Source organism: Setaria italica, chromosome VII (genome assembly GCF_000263155.2).
Source record: "Setaria italica strain Yugu1 chromosome VII, Setaria_italica_v2.0, whole genome shotgun sequence".
NCBI lineage: Eukaryota > Viridiplantae > Streptophyta > Magnoliopsida > Poales > Poaceae > Setaria > Setaria italica.
The window spans coordinates 10,849,020-10,870,529 of NC_028456.1; the positions used below are offsets into that span (position 1 = coordinate 10,849,020).

Genomic DNA, 21,510 nt, shown 5'->3' on the forward strand with positions numbered 1-21,510 from the left:
TTAACCTTCAATTTCGTCACTCTTTGTAACCCCTACACTTAAAGTGAGTTTGTATTTTTAAAATTATAAATATAAACACACACTTTAGAGAATTAACTATGGGATTATTCTTTCATTATTTTTTTATTAATTCTTGTGCCTATATAATTTTTTAGTCGTTGTGCCTTTATATTTAAATCAATAGTATTGTAGAGTAACGCGATCACGTTCACGGACCAAACAAGAGGGCAAAGCCGTCCAGAGTCCAGCCCAACCCGTCCCGCACCTGCACGCACGAACCCTAACTCTCATCCACGATTCCTCCCGAGCGAGCGCGGCGCAGCAATCCAGAGAGCGGGCGGCGTCCGGGCGGGGTCGGGAGCGGTGGCTCGGTGCTGGGGCAGTCTGGCGGCAGGCGCGACCCGCAGCTCGCGCGCAGCCGGCAGAGGTTAATAAATTCCTCATCCCCAAATCCCCAATGCTACTCTAGTTTTCAATCGCAATCCACACGCCTTACCCATGTGACTCCTCTTCATTTGCACAGCACCAGATCAATCCAAACTCTTTCATTGTTGTCACAACATGCCAAACTCAGTTTGTTGATATCCAATCTTGTCCCTGCTACCACTACAAAATCTGGGATTTGTAAACTGAATGATTCCTTGTTTTGTACATCACTTGTCCATTCATCTGCGTCACCAATCTTTCCTTCAGTCTGTTTCAAAGGTGCCGTGCAGAATGTTACCCAAGTGGAGGGATTGCCCTCTGTGTCCTCACACTTAAAAGAGTTGTTTAAAGGAAATTTGATGTAGAAAATAATTAAAAAAGGGGTTAAATTGTTTGAGGTAACTGGGAGTCTCTTTTTTTGTTGCTGAGATTGGACATTAGAGTGCAGCAGAGGATTATGGCTTTTGTGGGTTCCTGTTTGCATGTTGTGAGGACGGTTCAGCAGATCTTGTTGTAAATTGGGTGTTGGTTGGCTGCCTTTTAATTACATTTCCTTGGTTTGGTAAAGAAACAAATTATCATGGTCATTGAGGCCTTGAAGGTGAAATATATCCAGTGGCTTCCATTTCAGGCTAAATATGTAGTTTTGAGTCAATTCAGTGCTCATTTATGTGTTGTTTTCCAAGCTTCTTGTGTGAAGAGTCTGCTTCTGTTCTATTGCCTGGTTCGTGAACTGCCGCAGTACCATGAATACAAGCTAAATAACTTATGGTGAAGTCCCTTGTGCTGCACCTACCAATATGACTACTGTTACTGTAGTATGCATGTCTGGCAGTATCTATTGACGTCAATAGATTTATGCATGGCCCCTTTTGCTTAAAGCATGTCAACTCACAGTGCCTATCTTCCTGACAGAAAACTAAAAACAATTGATGTCAATAGATTTATGTGTGGCCCCTTTTGCTTAAAGCATGTCAACTCACAGTGCCTATCTTCCTGATAGAAAACTAAAACAATTGCTTAAATGTTAAATCTAGGTATAGAGGGCGAGACAGAAGAAAAAGATGGAGGAGAGATGTGCAAAATCAAGCCCCTTGCTGCCTGCTCAAACTATGACCGAGAGGAATTTGAAATATTACCAGGTAAGTAAGCTAAGATTCCCACTGCACATGATGTAATCCTTGAAATAATCTTAAAATTTAGACACATCCCACCAGAAGTAATGAAAGAAACTTTCTTGCTAACATTTTCAGGAAATGAGTGGTACGAATGGAGAATCGGGTATGCATCAAGGGAATGAATCAGCAAATAGAGAATCTTATAGCCTCGTGGTATCTGCTAGGAATAAGGTAAGCTGACCTGCGAACAAAAAATAACGCCAGTCTTTAGATGTAGTTATTGTGAACCTAGAAAATTGACCGCTACTTCAGTTGCTGTAGTTTTTTTTAGAAACAATGTTCTCCCACTTTATTTCAGGGAAACAAAGCATCAGATGATTACAGTACCAGAAATGTATTCAAGGCCTGCCTGCTAAAAACTCCACTACTTATCACCTCATCCACACTCATAACCTCACTACTGTTACTTCTTATTACAATGTCTTCTTAACTAGAAAAGGTTTCAGTGATATAATCCATGGCTGCGACAACTTCACTTCTACTTGCCTCCAGAAGCTTGGCATTTGCGAACGGGCCTCTAGCTGAGTTGGTTAGAGGGCTCTAGTAGCACCTCCTCAGGTCCTGGGTTCGACTCCCTGTGGGAGCGAATTTCAGGCTGGGGTTAAAATAATCCCCTCGTCTGTCCCACACCAAAGCACATGGTCAAGAGCCGGCCTGACTCACACAGGTTACTTATGGTTCCCTGTGTAAGGGTGGGCAGGGGTTCGGGGATTTTCTCGGTCTGCGTGAGAGACTTTCTTCTTTCACTAACGCTCGGGGGGTGGCTAGCCCCTTGCAGGCTGAGTTTTTCAGAAGCTTGGCATTTCTGGAACCCGCCAGCCCAGCTGACACGTCCGAACCTAATGAGGCCTGCACCTGGGAGCTCCATGTTGCAGATATTGCCCTCTCTGGATGTCCAACGGTCAGGTGCAGTGAGTGTCGAAGCTTGGCAATCAGTGCCTTCCCCACAAGCTCCATCTCTGCCAATTGTGCATCCTTGCACAGAGCTTGACAGTTCTTCAATGTTCTAATTAGCTTGCACAGCAACTTCTTGTCCACCCAGCTTTTGCCCTGAAAACAGAGCTCATTACGCATTTTCCATATGCATCACATCATTGTGGTACAACACATTCAGCACACTATTTTTATTATTGCTGACCCACCATCAGGCCGCCGATTTAAAGTCAGTACCTAGCACTTTTACCAAAAATATCAGATAGGTAATTCCACATAGTTGTGGCAATACAAAAATCAAAAAATACATGGTGCACGGTTTCATCTTCACTGCGGAATAGACAGCTTAAGTTTTCCATTTTATTTTTCTTAGTCAGATTTTTCCTAGTTAAGATTTTGATGATACTTTGTACTGCTGAACATATGGAAAAGAAGAAAAAAACGATAACCAACTATCTTGTTCAACTTGATGTTGCAGGTCCGTGAACCACGAAAGGAAGCAGAAAAGGAATCAGAAATGGCAATGGTAGAAACAGAAGTGAAAGGAATGGGCTTATGATGTTAACTAGTTGTGAACTTTGTTTTTGAGAAAGAAGTAGCTACGAACTTAAAGTACTTATGACAGTTGAGATACGCAAATGTTCCAACTATATTTTTGTATTTTTCTTGATAATGCATTGAATTGTTCCATTTATTTCACTGAATTGTTCCCTTCCATGTTATAACAAAAACATTGCTGGTAGGAAGCTACTCAAAGGTTACATCATTTGAAAAAAATGCTACAGAAGTAAGTGTCAAATTACCAAAACCTTGATATTTTGATATGTGCAGAATACAAGAAAAGGGGATACAGATTTGGAAGAAAGATATGGAATCATGCTTGCTCCTGAACATGAGGCTGGAGAACATGTAAATCTTACAACTGAAGATAGCTTGCAGGTATGATCTGAAAACTCATTGGCACATAGTTTACAAGACCAAAGAAACTGTATGAAATAAACAATGAAGACTAATTTGCATTGGCATTCCATTTTCAGCAGTCACCTATTTTCCTGTGGAATGATACTGAAACGAACAGGCGATCAGAAATACAGGCCCTGGAAACTGGTGACACATTTGTTCAGGTATGCAAAGCCCAGAATCCTATGCCGTGGTTAAATTGTTGAAGATTACTTTTCTTGGGAATCTATAAACATTTTTTAAATTGCAGGAACTGGATCAAGAGAATGGAAATGCCATCCTAAATGGAGATGAAGACCTCAATGAATGCCAAAAAGATCAAGCTGAAGCAGAAGCTGATGGTGATGAAGACTATATGTTTCCAAGTCCAGAAGAAATGGAAAAGGCCAGGCCTCCAGAGGTTGGCATGGTATTTCCCACACTACAAGATGCTCATCGCTTTATCAGTGTCTATGGGCAAGTTACTGGATTCGCGGTGATTAAAGGAACGAATTACAAGCACAAGAAGATAACATTTGTGTGCAATAAAAGTAGGAAAGCAAAAGAGACTGATACAAGACAGAGGAAGAGGAGAAGAGATGCTGTTGAGCACACTCAATGCCGCATGAAGATGACTGTGAAACTTGTTGCAGACAGATGGGAGGTTACAGCAGCTATGAATGAACATAACCACCCACTTTGGTGTTCGCCCTTGCTGACCAGATTTTTCATGAGCCACAAGGACATGTCGGAGGAAGAGAGACACTTCTCAAGAATATTGCAGGAAAGCAGGATTAAGCCGACAAAGATAATGGAAATTTTCAGGAAATTACAGGGGAGATTGAAGAATATACCTGCAAGGAAAGTGGATTCTAACAACTTGAAACAGTCTGACAGACTGATGAAGACTAGGAATACAGATATTGGAAGCACACTAGAACATGTGAGAAGATTGCAAAAGGAGCAACCTGGGTTCTACTACGCTATGAAGACTGATGAAGATAGCACTATAAGAAGTATCTTTTGGACAGATGCGCGAGCTAGACTTGATTATGCTTTATATGGAGATTTCATTCATTTTAATACGACTTGTAGAACCAATGCATACCACATGCCATTTGCCTCATTAATTGGAATTAATGGGCATGGTAAGCCAACTGTTTTCGGTTGGGCTTTGCTTGAAAATGATGAGGCAGAGACATTCTCTTGGTTATTCAGGACATTCTTGGATGTAATGGATGGCAAGAAACCAAGTATTATAATGACACATCAGGATTCAGCCATACAGAAATCAATTGCAGAGGTATTCCCCACAGTTTTTCATCGGTTCAGCATGTGGCATGTGATGAGGGAAGCTGCAGCTGAATTTGGAGGTTTTATGGTTAACAGACCTGGAATGGAAGCTGACCTGACACGTCTTGTTACAAATTCTTTAACTACTGAAGAATTTGAGAATGATTGGAAAACAATGCTTGAGAAATATGCTGCAGAACTAAACGCACACTTGAAGCACATGTATTGGACAAGGTCTATGTGGGTGCCAGTTTACTTCAAACATGTGTTTTGCCCATTTATACGTTCCTCCGGAAGTTGTGAGAACACAAATTCAATCTTCAAGGACTATGTTCTGCAAGAGGATACCATAGAAACCTTCATCAGGCAATATAACATCTTCCAAGAGTCTGTTAGCACTGATAGATTTGAGTCAACTCGGCAAAAGCCAAAATACTGTACTAGGCAACCAATAGAAAGGCATGCTGCAGAAATTTACACAATGGGGCTGTTCTTGAAATTTCAGAAAGAGCTACTTGATGCATCAGCTTTCAATGTTTTCAAAAAGGAAAGGGACAGAATTTATATGGTGAAGAGAATGCTGGACTATGAGGATTCTGAGTTTCTCCACTATACCTTCTCTGTTGAAGTTGACATGAAAAATAAGACATTTAATTGCATATGTTTGAAGTTTGAGAGAGATGGAATACTTTGTTGCCATGTTCTGAGGCTTTTCACCCAGTTTGGAATTAACGAGATCCCTGAGCACTACATCAAGCAAAGGTGGACAAAGAAGTTCAGAGAGCAGGAGTTGCAGAAACTTTGCACAGAGAAGACAGGATCAACTGCTTCACAAAATGCGAGATATGCTGTGCTTATGAACAGGACAGCAGAAATTGGTGCCACTGTAAGCAAGGATCCAAAGCAAAGTCAAGTATTCTTGGAAGAGCTCGAAAGGATTCAGCAGAAGCTGTCAAGCGGAGCTAGCTGAGGGCACGGATGAAAGAACCACACAAGAAGACCAGAACGGGAGCAAAGCAAATGAATAGCGAGGAAAAGAGGGAGCACCTACACAAGAAGAGGAATTGTTCATGATCAGCACATGCGGTACTGTAGCACATTACATAGCTCCATATCAGTTTTTTTATTAGCTGGGTTGTTTAGGGGACAAGTCATTAGATTGTATCCTTTCAGATGACAAGTCATCATTAGTTAGAGATAACTAGTAATGTATCTTGGTCTCAAGTGGTTCTGTTCAACCCTCCCTCTTTCGGCATGAATACTTCCTATGTGGTGGTTTATTTGCTAAAGTGAGCGTTTGTCTAGTTGCAGGCTTAGTTGTATCAGGTCACAAAAATGACATGTCCTGGCCGCGCGACAAAGAACCGGTCGACCAACCATCGTGCGTGGCGGGTAGTTCAGTTGCTGAATTTTTTTATTTTCTTTTTTGATTTTGCAGAAATATATAGTCGAATAAATTTTTTTTGCAAAAATAGGCTTATACTGCCGGTTGAAATGGCGGTATGGTCCTTACCGTCGGTTGACGGCGGTAAGGATCTGACACCCCCTATGCTGGTCCCTTCTGCCGTTTCAGCAGGTGGGAGAGCCTTACCGCTGCTTCAACCGGCGGTAAGGCCCTCCCCACCTTACTGCTGTCGCCGAAGTAGTGCGCGCGCGGATCGAGGTACCCCTGCCGATTGAAACGGCGGTAAGGACTCTTATTGCTGGATGAACCGGCGGGGGTTCGCCCTATTTAACCAGTGTCGCAACATCCCAAACAGAGAGGGGAAGGGGAACCAGAGAGGGAAAGAAAAAGAGGAAAGAAGAGGGAAAGAAAAAGAGGAAAGAAGAGGGAAAGAAGGAAGGAAAGAAAGAGAGGAAAGGAGGAAAATAAGAAAAAAGAGAGGAAAGGAGGAAAAAAAGAAAAAAGAGAGGAAAGAAGGGGAAGAAGCTATCATCATCAGGTACGTTTTTCAATCTCGTAGTTTTAGATGTACAAAAATCTAGATTAGTTAGTACAGTAGGTTGAGTATTTAGTTCATAGTAAATCTAGCGCAGTATAGTTTGATGCAATTTTAATATTTATATTATACAATCGTAGGATGCCAAGGCGTGGAAAAGTTAGGAAACCAAGGTAATTTCAGTGCACGTTATTACGTTAGCTTCTAGTCGTATGGTTTAATGTTAGTTGCTTTCAGTTCTTACAACAAAAATGGTAAAAGTGGAGTGGTGTTCCGTTGACCGGAAATGCCTTCGACCTTTTGCCTCGACCTAGTGGTGTTCTAGTGCCCATGTGCTTTTGCGGCGATCCTTGCAATGTAGCCAAGTCCGATGCAGAGGACACGTACAGGCAGAGGTACTGGATGTGTTCAAACTTCAGTTTGAGCCTACGCTTCGTCAGCGCCGCATTAACAAGATAGTGAGGAATTGATGTTCTGTAATAATTATTTCGTGTCATATGACATCTTGCATGATTTTTTTATTTTGTAACAATTGTATTTGTTGCAGACCCCTCCACCGCTCCGTGATTTTGAGCAGTGGATTGACACTGAGATGAAGCCTGAAGACAAGGAGGAGATGCAGTACATGTTGCAGTCGGCGGCAAAAAAAAGGGATAGGATGAAGAAGACTAAGAGAGGAGGCTGCAGAGAAAGAGCACAAGGAAGAGGAGGAAATGAGGCGTGTTGCTGCGGAGAGGGAGAAGAGGGAGGGGAAGCTTGAGCGGGCACGCCGAGCGAAAGCAGCGATCGAGGAGAATCCCGATGCCCTAAGGAAGGGAAAGTGGTCTCGTTGTATTCAGTAGTCTCTATTATTGGCTATTTTCATAGTTTATTCATGGATAATGTTGTGTACTGTTGGACCTTTCATTGTATTGTCCTTAGGTCATGTATTCCGTTATTTGCTGCATATTTGTCGTTACTTTTGATCGATTATTTCAATTACGTAGTTTTAATAATTATTTCAAAATTGTTTAGACATGTATAGTGAGCGCACGGAATCATTGAAAAGCATTAAACTTCTGATCTAGATAGAGCAGTCCACGAATGAGCACGCATCGTTCGTTACACAATCATACACATCTTAAAACATACAAGTCATCCTACGCACTAAATGCGTCCTCACTTGAAACGAGGCTCACCGGCACCATGACCATGCCTCGCTGCCCGCTGCGCTGCTCTGGTCTGCTGCTGGTCGTACGTCTACGGCTCCGGCGGGCCAACGTTGCGAGTCCGACCGATGCCGCCGCTGGTGGTGCCGCCGCAGGTGGTGTCACGAGGTACTGTGTCGTGCCCGGTGTAGGCCCCTGTGGGGTGTCAGGCAACTAGGAGGGACCGATCACGTCAGGCTCGGCTCTGAAAAGGTCATCGATCCAAGCGTGGGCGCTGGATCTCTATCCCTCGTTGATGGAATCCTACGAAACCCATCCGCGGTCTGCGAACCCTGTTATGCAACAGAGGAAATGGTTTTGTTAGCTCCGTTGTGTAATTAAAAAGGAATAGAAAAAATGTATTCCTCACGCACCTGCTGGTCGTATCTCTGTGCCTAGTGCAGCTATAGAGGGCCACGAGGAGCACGCTGCAGTATAACCGGCATGCATCTGCGTGGCTGTCGGCAAGACGTGCTGCAGAATGGTGGACGGACCGGGTGAGGCATACCAAGACGGTGGTGGTGCAGGTGTGGTGTAGGATGTCCTGGCCGGGGGCGGACGAACAGGCGGTTGAGAGGACGTACCAGCCTGCTGAGTAGGAGCTTGAGAGGACGAATGGGGGTAGGCAGCCCGTGGTGGAAGTACGACGTTCCTGTGACCACCACAGCAGCTGACGGCCCTCATGAACCTACTGCAGGCGTCCCGGGCCCTCCTGTATAGCGTTCAGTGCTGATGAGCAGTCATGTCGTCGTAGCGGTCGATGCTGTACGTCAGCTCTGTGGCTACCTCAGTGATAACGTCGTACTCTTGGGGAGAGAAAATGGTTCAAGTTAGTCACACCAAATGATGCAAGTCGAGTAACAAAAATAATACAGTAGCTTACCGCGTAGTCGAAATTGACGTCTCTCGAGCGCGGATACGTTTGCGTGACTGGCGCGGTCTCCGTCGGTGGTTCCCTCGGAACATACATGACCCGCGTCCTGGTCCTTGGTAAGAACCACCGAAGGTACGCTGCGAAAGCGTCATCGTCGTGTACACAAGCAACCTGCACCACCTCGTCTAGTGCGGTCGTCCACGTGTGGACCCACTAAACCATCCTCGAAGCCCATTGGACTCCAAGCCCACCACCACCCCCACCCTGATGGCTTGCCCTAACGGAACCATCGTTGCACAAGTTACGTAAACAAAAAATTCATATTGCAAGGTGAATCAAAAGGCTGGGGTGTACCTGTGAATGACGGTCGGGACCACAGACATAACCGGAACTGGGGAGTGCTGGTACAGGCCGAACTACCTCATCACACGATGAACCGCGTAGTCCTTGATGTGGATGTCATAGACTAGTGGCCTCGTCATCCTCCAGTACTCCATGTCCCGATGGCACAGCAAAGAGAGCCCATGCGGGGCACGAGCCTGCACCTCCTCGAAGGTGTAGGGTGTCCACCTCACGTCAGTGTCGACAAGAGCGTCGAACAGACCGACGAAGTCTGGGTACGACTTCTTCATCTGCACCGCCACCCATATTCCCTGCAACAAATAAAATCACAATTTGGCATTTATGACTTCGAATAATTGTAGTTGAAGAACCATACCCTCCTCAGGCACCACAACGATCCCATCGTGGGCCTGTCGACATCGTCATCATTGAAATCCTAGGGGTAGGGGGACATGTCAATACGGGGTCGCCCTATCGGGAACCGCTCGTACAACCACAACTGAAGCAGCAACGGGTAGCTAAGGAAGATTGGCTCTGCCGAAATTACCTTGCAGCAGCCCGTGCAAAGACCCCTATAGGTCGCCGCTAATACAGCTGAACCCTAGCTGTACTGTGGAACCTCGTCGAGCGGGGCCTCCGCAATGGCTCTCACGTAAGGAAGAAGGTGCTTAGGCACCGAGATCCCTTGCGACGTGCACAACAAGATCCAACCAAAGAGCCACAACAGGTACGCCTCCAAGTGTCGTGCTACTATGGCGTCGTCGGCATCGGCTCTCAAGTACTCGGCCTGCTAACAAATTCCAAACTTGGGTTAAAATTATGAACAAGTTACAAAAAATTAATTGGACATGCAGGTAATTAAATACTCACTAAACTGCTGGAGCCATGACTTCGTGGGCCCGTGTGTGGAGCTAAAAGTGCGGTACGGCGGGGCACCATCCACGCAGTGAACGTCCGCAAACCGACCTAGCAGCTCATCACGCTAGGTAGGTGGGACGTCCATCATGGCTACAGCGGACCCTGCAAATGGAAGGACAAGTAGCATGGAGATGTCCTCTAGTGTGGGGGTCATCTCACCAACCGGGAGGTGGAAGGTGTGTGTCTCCGGCTGCCACCGGTCCAACAGAGCTGCTAGCAGCGACATGTCAAACTGGAACCATGTGGACCTCTCACCACGTTGCGCAGCGCTGTCGACCATGTCACCCTCCTATAACCTAGCTACAGGGAGAAGGCCCGCCGCACGTAACCTGTATCATTCAAAAAATTAATTAGTTGAAACAAATTAATTGTTGAACTTAACACACAAGTTCTACTAAGTACGATATACCTGGGGATCCAACGTGCGTCGATCGGCATGGTCGAGAGCGGGTTACGTGCCCGAAACGTGCCGAGAGTCGAACCTCGTACGACTGACATGTATGACCTATGCTGTCCGTCCAAGGTAGGGTCAAGCAACTCAGGGGTCTAGTACCCCTGTGGAACTAGGTGCGCCATACCTGTAACACAAGTAATGACAAAACTAAGATTCGAAGACATAAGAGAAATAAAATACACAACACATGAGTTATTACAAATAAAAGCATCCATGATAAATTTTACATTACATTACATTTCGACCACAACAAAAAAATAAACATTACATTAGGGCCACAACTTAAATTACAATAACACAACTTAAGATAAACATTACATTGCATTACAAGTTACTAGATGCAGCTTGGGTGCTCGCACTTTCATACATCGTTATTGGGCAATTCTTGTAGGTGTGACCGGCTTTGTGGCACTTGGAGCAGAGTGGACATCAGGACTTGCTTCAGATTGATCCATGTCATTACGGATACATCTGTTCTCGCGTCGTCCGACCCCTTGGAACATTTCTAGATCAGGGTCAGGAATGTAGCGGGCGGCATTCCCAGGATTATTGACAAAGTCTCCTAGTAAACGATATCCATAAATCTCGTTCCTCCAAGTTTGCCATATGGTTTCTTTCAGGAAATAGTGCAGCATGAAACGACAGGGTTGAAGCCCCCCCGCCTCGATGCATGCAGCAATGACATGGGTGCAAGGCCTGTGAAGCAACCTTGGCTTGTGGCAAGAGCAAACACAACCTTCATTGCTGATGATGCACTCATGTGTGTGTCTCTCACGTGTTGGTTGCCCAACCCAATAAGTAGTTTTTGAATGATTCGCATTAGCCAGGAGTTAGAGATGTACTCCGCCCATTCGAACTTTGTCCCTGCAAACAACTACGAACCAGCGTTGCACAGCTCCCACTTCTTTCGCACGATGCAAATAAGCTTTCTTAATCGCACCCTCCATGTACTCTATCATCTTGTACCCATAGATTCTATGGTTGTCGTGCATTGAGTTATCAGCCAACTGGCACCTTTTCCTGAAATACTTTGTTGGGATGCACCCAAGCAATAGAAGGAACGTTCTGACAAACGAAGGTAGTAGCTGTTCAGACAAACATTATAGTAGCTATCCTATCGGTGATTAATGCCCTCCTCGGGGTGGCGGTTCACCTCCCTTTATAGGGCTATAAAGTTACATTTCCGCATCCCCGTTATACCCATATCCAACCACTACATCCTAAGAATATTCCGCACAGGACGGTAACTTGATTCCTACCCAAAATGTCACTTTCACGGTAGAACTATATATCCAACCTTTTACAAGATTCTTATTACAGAGTCGTCCTGCTATAGAGTGGTCCCAGGGATGTCTTGATTACCCTCTTCTTCATTCACAAGCTTCGTCGGCATCGAGCGAGCTTCCGTAAACTTCCCACCTTCCTTAGCCGAAGGCAGCTAACTTCGGCTTCTGGTCATGGAATCTTCCCGAAGCCAAAGCACCGAGAGCTCCATGTGGGCTTTAACTTCGCGAGTCCTTGCCTGCAAAACAATAGAGTGGACACCTTCATGATAGTTGACATCGGTTATCTACTAACTTTGTAAAGGGGGGAAGGTGATGAGATTGGAGTCGATTGAGAGAGAGGGTCCCCGCCGGCGCCGTTCAGGGTGTGTTGTGGGGCGGTCCCCAACAGCAGCCCCTTCGTGGGCAAGGTCCGAGGCACCGTCAACCGATCCCGCGAAAAGTCCAAAAATGCCCTCAAAACGTCACCCTGAAGGGCGGCGCGGGCCGAGGCGTTTTACCGTTATATGGGGGTAGTAAGGTCATTTTCTATGTGGCGGTTAATGTTTCGAGGCGGTTTTTACCATGCCTATATAAGGTTTGCCGGGGGGGCAGGCCATTTTTTACGCTGTCGCTTTTGAGCTGCATTTTTTGCCACTTTTGCCTTCGCTACGCAGCTTCGTTCTGTTTTATTGGCTTCGTTTTCTTGGTGGGGTGTTGACTTCGTCTTCGTGGCAGTTAGCACCAGGCAGAGTTGCAGACAATGTCTTCGGAGGAGTTGGCTCTTCAGGTTGCCCCTGGTGGTGGAGGTAGCCCTGCTTCGCAGTCAGTGTCTGCGAGCAGTGGAGAGTCTGAGGGGAAAAGGTCAAAGAAGCGAATCTATACGAAGGATGGCCTAGTTTCTGCAGAAGAGGGATCTTCGGGGAGCAGTTCACCAGATTGGTCCTCTAATGAGGGCAAAGGCGAAGGTGAAACGGGACAAGTCTCGAAAGGTACAGGGGGAATCGAGGTTCATGCTGTATCCTCGGATGAAGAAGAAGGTAAGGATGCCGACGAGGTTGAGGGTGAGGAGGAGGAGGATGCTGAGGTTGAGGTGAGGCCAGGGTCATCTGTCGGGGGGAAGGTTCCGTGTGTTCCTACTCTTTATTTTGGGCGCTCCCAGGTGACCTCGCAAGACATTACACTTTTTGAGGAGAGCAACTTTTTCCCTAAGGGAATGGACAGAGCCCCTGGGAACGAGGCAGTTCCGACGCCCGAGGTCTGCGGGGCTTCGGTTTCCGTGCGATAGGCAGCTGCCGGTTATATTGGATTGCTATCGTGTTAGGCTGCATCAGTTGACCCCCAACGCCATCGTGAACTTGTCTAAGTTCTATTGGGTGCAACGCACGTTTGGTGGAAGCGTTGATGTGGAGGGGTTCACGAGGTTACATGAGCTTCACATTCAGAAGCAGAGGACTTATTCTGATGATGGCAAGGGTGCTTGCAAAATCATTTTGGATGCTGTACCTTCGTGCCGCGTCGGAAGAACGATAAGAGGAATCTGCCAAGGATAGAACTTACCTTCGCGCAGAGGAACAAGTGGGATGACGTGTGGCTGACGTGTTGGTTTTATGTGTGTCGTTGTCAAGATCGGCGGATCAGGACTTAGACTAGTAAATTTCTTTTATGCGCGTGAGCCTCAGATGGTTGCACGGGAGACACGGATTAGACTGGTTCGGGCAAAGGAAGCCCTACGTCCAGTATCGGGGATGTTCGTGTTGCCCGCGCGGGGATTCTGTAGTAGGGGGTTACAGACAGGCGAGAGAGGGACTGGTCCCAGGTCTCTTTTTCTTTTTCGTGTTCTTAGGAGAAGTGTTGATCTCTTCGTCTACCGATCGATCCCTCGATCCCCCTCCCCCCGGTTCTAGGTTCCCCTTTTATATCGCAAGGGGCCGGCCGGAGTTACAATTGGGACCAGATAAAAGGTAAAAGAGTGAGATGGTAAAAAAGGTCTGGTGGGAAGGAGGGCAGGGGCCCATGGCGCCCGACGTCCTGCCGACCCTGAACGCGTGCCGTCGTGCATGCTCGAAGGGGTGGCCGCCGGATGCCAAGTGTTGCAGCTCCTCGCAGGTAGCTACTTCGACGTTCGTAGGTATCAGGATAGATCATGATGAGGGGATTTTGTCGTCACCCTGCCGTCTGTTAGGGAGGACGGTGGATACCGCCGCTCTGGCGATAGCTCGTAGAGAGGGGGAGCTTCACGCCTGTACTGCCGTTCGCGCGGGGCCCGAGGACGTGCGGGACCCGTGGACGGGGCCGCTCCTAGCTTGCCTCCGGTCACCGTAGGTCATGAGTACCCTGCGACGAATAGAAACCGGCCGCCGGCACTGTAGCTCGCACAGGCCGGTCGTGCACGGGTACTTGCGCCGGGTTGCGTGAGGGGCGCGGTCGCCCTGCGTTCTGCCAGCTCTGTGGCGCATTTATGGTGAGGCCGACGGGGGGACCCACAGGATTTGTCCTGTTTACGCGGATCGCATCCGAGGGGGATTCTGACCCCGTGGCCCTCAACGCGCCTGACCCTTTCGCTCGGGGTCGGGCGAGGCGGAACTTGCGCGGTACAGGGTCGGGTGTTCCCGACCCTGGGGTTACAGTCGGGCGAGACGGAGGCCTCGCGGTGGGAGGTCGGGCGCTCCCGACCCTGACGCCTGGGTCGGGCGAGGCGATGATTTGATCGTGCTTTGATGGGCCTGGGTCTTTATGTTTGTTTTCTTTAAGCTGCGTATTAGGGGGTCGTTAATATTTCCCCCCAACAATGTGAAAGTTGAGATGGCCGGTCTTGGCACTGGATTTCCATTCTATGCGTAGTTTGGGCCGATGGACGTGCTGACAACTCCTTTGTTCATCCAGACAGCCATTGTGACGAAGTGCGAAGCTGCCTATAGGGTTGCTGGCCCCTTGATATCTGGGCGTGATCTTGTGGAGGAGTACGTCGCTGCCCGAGTGTGGCCTTTGTCTGCTGATTTTGCTAAGCCACTTAAGCTCGTTGAGAAGAAGGTATCTTGGAGCGAGAAAACTGTGCCATTCCCTTGTTTTGAGCTTAACAAGGATGAGGTTGGTGACTTGGACTTGTTTATACAGTCAGTAGAAGACATGGCTTACGAGATTTTGGGTCCGGTGACCCAGCCCGAAGGTGCTCTTTCGAATCTGTTGTGAGACACAGGTGGCGTGTCAATCGAATTTTTGACTTGCTTGACATTGCAGTGCCACCTCGTCCCGAGGTTGTGGGTAAGAAGCGTCGTCGGGGCGCTGGTGCTGAGCAAAGGAAGAAGGTTAAATTTGATTCTGCTCGCACTACGAAGCTTGTTGTTGAGTCACAAGCAGCCGCCAAGGCGAAGCAAAAAACCCTTAACTTGGAGGCGTAGAAAAGGAAAGATGCTACCGCGGGAGCTTCGTCTGCCGGGCTGCCGTCTGGGTCGATGGCTTCGTCTGTTGACTTGAGCAGACCAGCATATGTTGTGCCTATTTCGGTGTGTCCTCCTACAGATGCGCCTTCGTCCGCGGGCCCTGCCGCTCGGACTAAAAAAAGGGCTAACAAACCTCGTTTTGCATGTGTTATTGTACCGGGTGCTAAGGCCAATGCGCCTTCGGGGGCTAGCAGCAAGATTGCACCTTCTTCCACGAGCTCAAAGGTTAAGGGCGTGCAGTCGCTTTTGGTTGAAGCCGAGAAGCGTGAGGAGAGGGTAGCTGTCGAAAAGGTGAAGCTTGTGGACGCGTTTTTGTCTGATCCTAAGGGTGCTAGTGCCAAGGCTGTTAGATCTGCTAAGCATGTAGAGGTGGTTTTGCCGAAGCTTCGGTTCTTTGATTGCGGGCAGGCTTCGGCGTCATTTTTGAGGGATTTGGTGGCAACAATGGGGGAGGTTGGTGAGGTTAGCTGTGAGGATCATGTAAGGCTGAAAGTTAAATGTTATGATGTAGGTGAGAGATTGCCGGCTGGTCTGCAAGGGCTTAACGAAGATCTGGGCTTGAGCGGGCGCACGGAGGTTCTAGCGACGTGCGCCGAAGGTAGGGTTTATAATCCGCATAACCTAATTTTGGACTGGAGGAAGGAGGGTGAGGATTGCAAGCGCTGTGCAGATGCCGGAGGTTCGAAGAAGATGGAGAAAGCGGGTGCGGCGGCTTCGGGTAGGGGTAAAGAGATTGTTCCGGTCGCTGTCGAGGCGCGGGGGTACGAAGGTAATGGCTGCTTGTGAGTGATTATTGTTTGTGGACTTCGTTGTTGTCGTGGTGTACTTATAATTGTATGCTTGACTCACAGATTTTCAGCAATCTATAAAGTCGATGAGCTCAGAGGAGCTTTTGAACTTGGAGGCTAACCTCGTAAAGAAGGTATGGCTACTGGTTGATTTGATGATACGTGTGAAGTTCACTAGCTTTGTTGCGTGTGCTGCGACTTGGTCTTATGTTCTTTGTTTGGATTTTGCAGATGTCTTACTCGTCCATGATTACAAGGGATCGGCTTGTCAAGAGCGAGAAGTCAGCTGCGGAACATGCGAAGAAAGTGGCTTCACTTGAAGCGCCTATTGCAGCTATGTCCTTGGAGATGAAAAAGGTCAAGGTCGAGAATGCGGAGTTCAAAGAGGACTCTTGTAGATTTGGTGAAAATTACGAGGCCAGGGGCAACGAGCTCGATCGCTTGTCATCAGAAGTGGTGGATCTTGAAATGCTGGTTAAAGAGAAAGACAAGATTATCCAAGACTTGCGCGAAGGTGACAAGCGGGACAGTGAGACTATCTCGGGCTTAAAAGCTAAGATTGGCCAGGATGGAGCCTGAGCTAGAAACGAGGGCAAAGCTTTGATCCAGATAGAAACTACACTAAGGGAGAGGTTCGAAAAAGTTCATGAAGCTTACAAAGCCTCCCTTGGTGTGTTTGGCGCTGAACCCGACGATTACCCACTGGACGAAGGATGCGAGCGCATGTTCGAATGGTTGCTAGATGAGGTAAAGAGTCTCCCCGAGGTTCTTGAAGGCCTGAACGACTACTCCGCCGTGTTTTGCCTGGAAAGCGCCCTTCACTTGCTGGAGCAACAAGGATGCGAGCATATTAAAAATATTTCCGAGAACAATTATGTTGCGCCGGCTGCCCAAGATATTGGATGCGCCACGAAGTCTTTAGTTGTGGAGAATGCGAAGAAAAATTTATTCGAGCGCATGTGGTCAACCTCCGGGCAGGAATACGTGAAGAGGCTAGCTTGTGAGCGATTAGCTCAGCTTCGTTCGCAGCCTAGTGCTACTAATGAAGAGGGGGATGCTGCGGAGTAGATTGTATATTTATTAACTTGTTTTTTATTTTGATGTAAAGGCGACGAGGTCAGATACTTTTGATTGTGTACGAAGTTGTGCCTTATGAAATACTCATGTGCCTGTGCATTTTCTAAACCGCTGTGGTTTAGTTCCGTTTATTCGTGGGCCAACTGCAAGGTCAGATAAGTCGAAGCTGGGTTGCCATATCGGGCAACCTGCTGACTTAGTTGTTGTGAGAGCTGGTTGATACAGCGACTTGCGGTCGCTTCAACCATAACTGTACGCGTCGTTGGGCCTTATGTTGGTTGATCTCGTGCGAGGTTGGCGTGGTAACTTGTTTTCTGGAAGTGGACGTGTTTGGAAGTATTTTCGAGAAACGTCACCCCCCTTTTGCGACATGGCGAGAGAGAGGCTAGATAACTTGTGTTTGGAGACTTTCCTCTTGTGAGGTCGCAAAAATTTTCCACGTTCTTTCGAAAAAACGTCGTTGCCCTTCTGCCGAGGCTGTATACGAGAGGCTTATCTTCTGCGTGTTTGAATGCGATTTTACACAACTTGTTGTTGCTTCTCAGACGAAATGAATGAAGAACTCCTCCGCGCACCGGCGCGAGGTCACGCAACTTGTTGTTGCCTTGTTAGACCTCCTCCGCGCACTAGCGCGAGGTTACACAACTTGTTGTTGCTTTCTTACGCAAAAACCTCCTCTGCGTACTAGCGTGAGGTCACGCAACTTGTTGTTGCTTTCTTAAGCGAAAAACTCCTCCGCGTACCAGCGCGAGGTCACACAACTTGTTGTTACTTTCTTAGATGAAAAACTCCTCCGCGCACTAGCGCGAGATTACGCAACTTGTTGTTGCTTTCTTAGACGAAAAACTCCTCCGTGCACTAGCGCGAGGTTACGCAACTTGTTGTTGCTTTCTTAAGCAAAAAATTCCTCCGCGCACTAGCACGAGGTGATGCAACTTGTTGTTGTTTTCTCAAACAAAAAGGCATTCTTAGGGGAAATATTTTTTCTTTCTTTGTAGGAAAGGTGTACATGGATCTGCCTCATTAAAAACCTTGCCTCCGTTATGGAGCCCCTAGCAAGGAAAAGAGTGCAGACCAGAATCTATGACCTTACAAACGAGGTAAGCTTAAAAAGAAAAAATAAAAGGGTAAAGTCACTTTGTTGCCTTCGGCGCTGCTTATAGTTCCGCAGGCCGGAGGTAACGTGTACAATTATGGGTAGTATTTTTGTAGACTGTCAATATTCCAGGTGTGTGGGAGAGCATTTCCTTGTTGGTCTGTGAGATGGAAGGAGCTGGGTCTGCCACTCTTTGCGACAATGTAAGGGCCTTCCCAAGCTTCTTGCAGTTTGCCTGGGTTTTCCCAATTCTTCTTCCTTTTGATGACGAGGTCACTGACATTGATCTGTCTTTCTCGAATGTGTTGATCCCTCCATCTTCGGGTTTCTTCTTGGTATTTGTCCAGGTTTTCAATGGCCTCGTTGATGTCAAGCTCGATCATATCTTTCTCTATTCTGGCGATTTCATCGACGTCGCCATGCTTGAGGACTCTTAGGCTTTTGTTTTTTATTTCTTCAGGTGTCACGGCTTCGGCCCCGAATAAGAGCTTGAATGGGGTGAAGCCTGTTGCTCTAGATTGTGTTATGTTATGGGACCATATGACTCTTGGGAGCTCATCGACCCATTTGCCCTTTTTCTGATCGAAGAGACATTTCTTGACTGCTGTAAATATTGTGTTGTTGGCCCTTTCCACAGCTCTATTTGATTGTGGGTGGTATACGGATGAGAATTTTCTCTTCGTGCCTGTGCTGGCGCAAAAGTTCGTTAATGAGACGCAATCAAACTGCTTGCCATTGTCGACGGTTGGCTCCCTTGGGACTTTGAACCGACAAACAATGTTTTGCCAGAAAAATTTTTGCACCGAAGCTGATGTGATGACGGCAAGTGGTTTGGCTTCGGCCCATTTAGTGAAGTAGTCTATTGCCACTACTGCGAATCTGCAGTTTCCTTGTGCTACTGGAAGTGGACCAACTAGGTCCATCCCCCATCTCTAGAGAGGCCACGAGGATGGTATGAGCTGGATGGGGAGTGAGGGTGCATGTGTTTGCCTTGCTATTTTTTGGCATGCTTCACAGCTTTGTACAAGTAGATGTGCATCCGTGTGGACTGATGGCCAGTAGAACCCTTGTCGGATTGCTTTTCCTACTAGGGCTCTTGAGCCAATGTGAGCTCCATAGAAGCCGCCGTGTATTTCTTTGAGCAGTTCGCTGCCTGTTTCGTAGTCGACGCACCGAAGCCATGGTGTTGAGATGTCTTTTTTGTATAGTTGCCCCTCAATGATTGCGTAGCCCCTTGCTCTTTGCTTTAGGCGTGTGCATTCAGCCTCGTTCTAAGGTTCAAAGTGGCCTCTGAGGAAAGCCATTATGCTTGCGCGCCAGTCGTAACGCTGGATGGCATTGATGGTGGCTGGATCTTCTTGTTTGATTGAGGGCGAAGTTATGACTTCGTAGAATGTATCTGGTGGAATTGGCTCACCTTCCGCTGCTGCCTTTGCGAGCCTGTCAGCATCATCATTTTGTGCTCACGGTATGTTTCTGACATCAAATCCCTTGAAATGTTTATCCATGGCTCGGACTGCCGGGAGGTATTTGATGAGTTCTGGTTCTTTGGCTTCGCTATCCTTCTCGATGTGATCACGGATTACCTTCGAGTCCGTTCTGATGATGAATGTTTGCTGCCCAATGGATTTCATTTTTCTTAAGGCTAGGAGCAGCCCCTCGTACTCTGTGGTGTTGTTGGTTGACTTCGCAGTTGGTGGGAAGTCCAGCCTCGCTGCGTACTTGATTCTGACGCCTGTTGGCGAGGTGACCACCGCTGCAACGCCTGCTCCTCTACAGCACCATGCTCCGTCGCAATGGACAACCCATGGCATTTCTAGCTGCTTTGGTTCTTGTTTAGGTGAGGTCCAATCGGCGACGAAGTCGGCCAGCACTTGAGATTTTATAGCCGTGCGCCTTTCAAAATTGACGACGAACTCCGAGAGCTCAGACGCCCATTTGGCAATGCGGCTGGAAGCTTCCCTGTTTGAGAAGAGATCATGGAGAGGTTGGCTGGTTACTACGACTATTTTATGCCCCTCAAAGTAATGTCGTAGCTTCCGTGCTGCCATGACAACCGCATATGCGATTTTCTCTAGCTCAGAGTAATGCATCTTTGAACCACTCAATGCTTCGGATGCGAAGTAAACTGGTATCTGTTTGATTTTGCCTTCGACTTCTTTCTCTTGGATCAACGCAGCGCAGATAGCTGTTGCTGAGGCTGATACGTACAGCAGCACTGGTGACTTGGGCTCTGGTGGGCATAGCTTCGTCATGGATTGCAGGTACTCCTTGAGGTCCTGGAATGCTTTGCTTTGCTCGCGTCCCCATTCAAATGTTTTGGAGCTTCGGAGTGCCTTGAAGAAAGGAAGGCTTTGTTCTGCTGCTCTTGGAATGAAGCGATTTAGCGCTGCGACCCTGCCTGTGAGCCGTTGTACTTGTTTGAGTGAGGTTGGCTCTGACATGTTGGCTAGCGCCCTGATTTTGTCTGGGTTGGCCTCGATGCCCTTCATCGTTACCAAGCAACCTAAGATTTTTCCCTTTTGGACTCCGAACACACATTTGTCTGGGTTTAGCTTTAGGTTGGATGACCTCAAGTTAGCGAATGTTTCTGTGAGGTCCATGATGTGATCGCTTCGTTTGGCGCTTTTTACGATGATGTCATCTACATAGGCCAGGATATTGCGCTGAAGCTGACTGTCCAGGACTGTTGCCGTCATTCTGGAGAACGTTTGTCCTGCATTTTTTAGCCCCTCTGGCATGCGGACGAAGCAGAATGTTCCAAAGGGTGTCACGAAGCTTGTTTTGCCTTCGTCCTCTTTTTTGATTCTGATCTGGTGGTACCCTGAGAAGAGGTCAAGTAGCGAGAGCATTTTCTATTTGCAGCGTCATCTACCACCTTGTCGATTCTTTCAAGAGGGTAGTCGTCTTTTGGGCAGGCCTTGTTGAGGTTTGTGAAGTCTATGCACATCCTCCATTTGCCATTTTTCTTTTTAACTGGTACTATGTTGGCTAGCCAGTCGGGGTACTGGATTGGCCTGATTACGTTGGCTTCGAGTAGCCTATCAACTTCGGCCTTTACTGCTTGGACTTTCTCGTCGGACATTTTTCTTAGCTTCTGTTTCTTTGGCCGAGCTCCTTGTCTGATGTCGAGGCTGTGCTCAATGATTTCCCTATCCACTCCCTTTAGATCACCTGCGGACCAAGCGAAGATGTCTTTGTTCTTATTGAGGCACTCGACGAGGTCACGCTCTTCATCTGGGTTAAGGTTCGCCCCGACTGTTACAAATCTGTCTGCGATGTACCCGTCTAGGAGTACCCGCTTTGTTTCACCATCCGCACTAATTTTTATCTTCTCTTTATCTCTCTTAGGCTCGTCAT

General features: G+C 47.5%; 1 protein-coding gene across 7 annotated transcripts; it reads left to right on the forward strand.

The window, feature by feature from the left end:
• The first annotated feature begins 204 nt into the window (after positions 1 to 204).
• LOC101766158 (protein FAR1-RELATED SEQUENCE 5) lies at positions 205 to 6,073 on the forward strand. 7 transcript variants are annotated; one of them, XM_004975102.3, is made up of 7 exons: positions 205 to 427; positions 1,464 to 1,568; positions 1,680 to 1,775; positions 3,016 to 3,161; positions 3,369 to 3,476; positions 3,575 to 3,661; positions 3,748 to 6,073. In XM_004975102.3, the coding sequence occupies exons 4-7, from the start codon at positions 3,156 to 3,158 to the stop codon at positions 5,737 to 5,739; spliced, it is 2,193 nt and encodes a 730-aa protein (XP_004975159.1). In that variant the 5' UTR covers positions 205 to 427; positions 1,464 to 1,568; positions 1,680 to 1,775; positions 3,016 to 3,155; the 3' UTR covers positions 5,740 to 6,073. The 7 variants fall into 7 exon arrangements, with proteins under 7 accessions (XP_004975159.1, XP_022684075.1, XP_004975161.1 ...); XM_022828340.1 differs by having other exon boundaries at positions 3,578 to 3,661; XM_004975104.3 differs by having other exon boundaries at positions 3,016 to 3,149.
• The last annotated feature ends 15,437 nt before the right edge of the window (positions 6,074 to 21,510 follow it).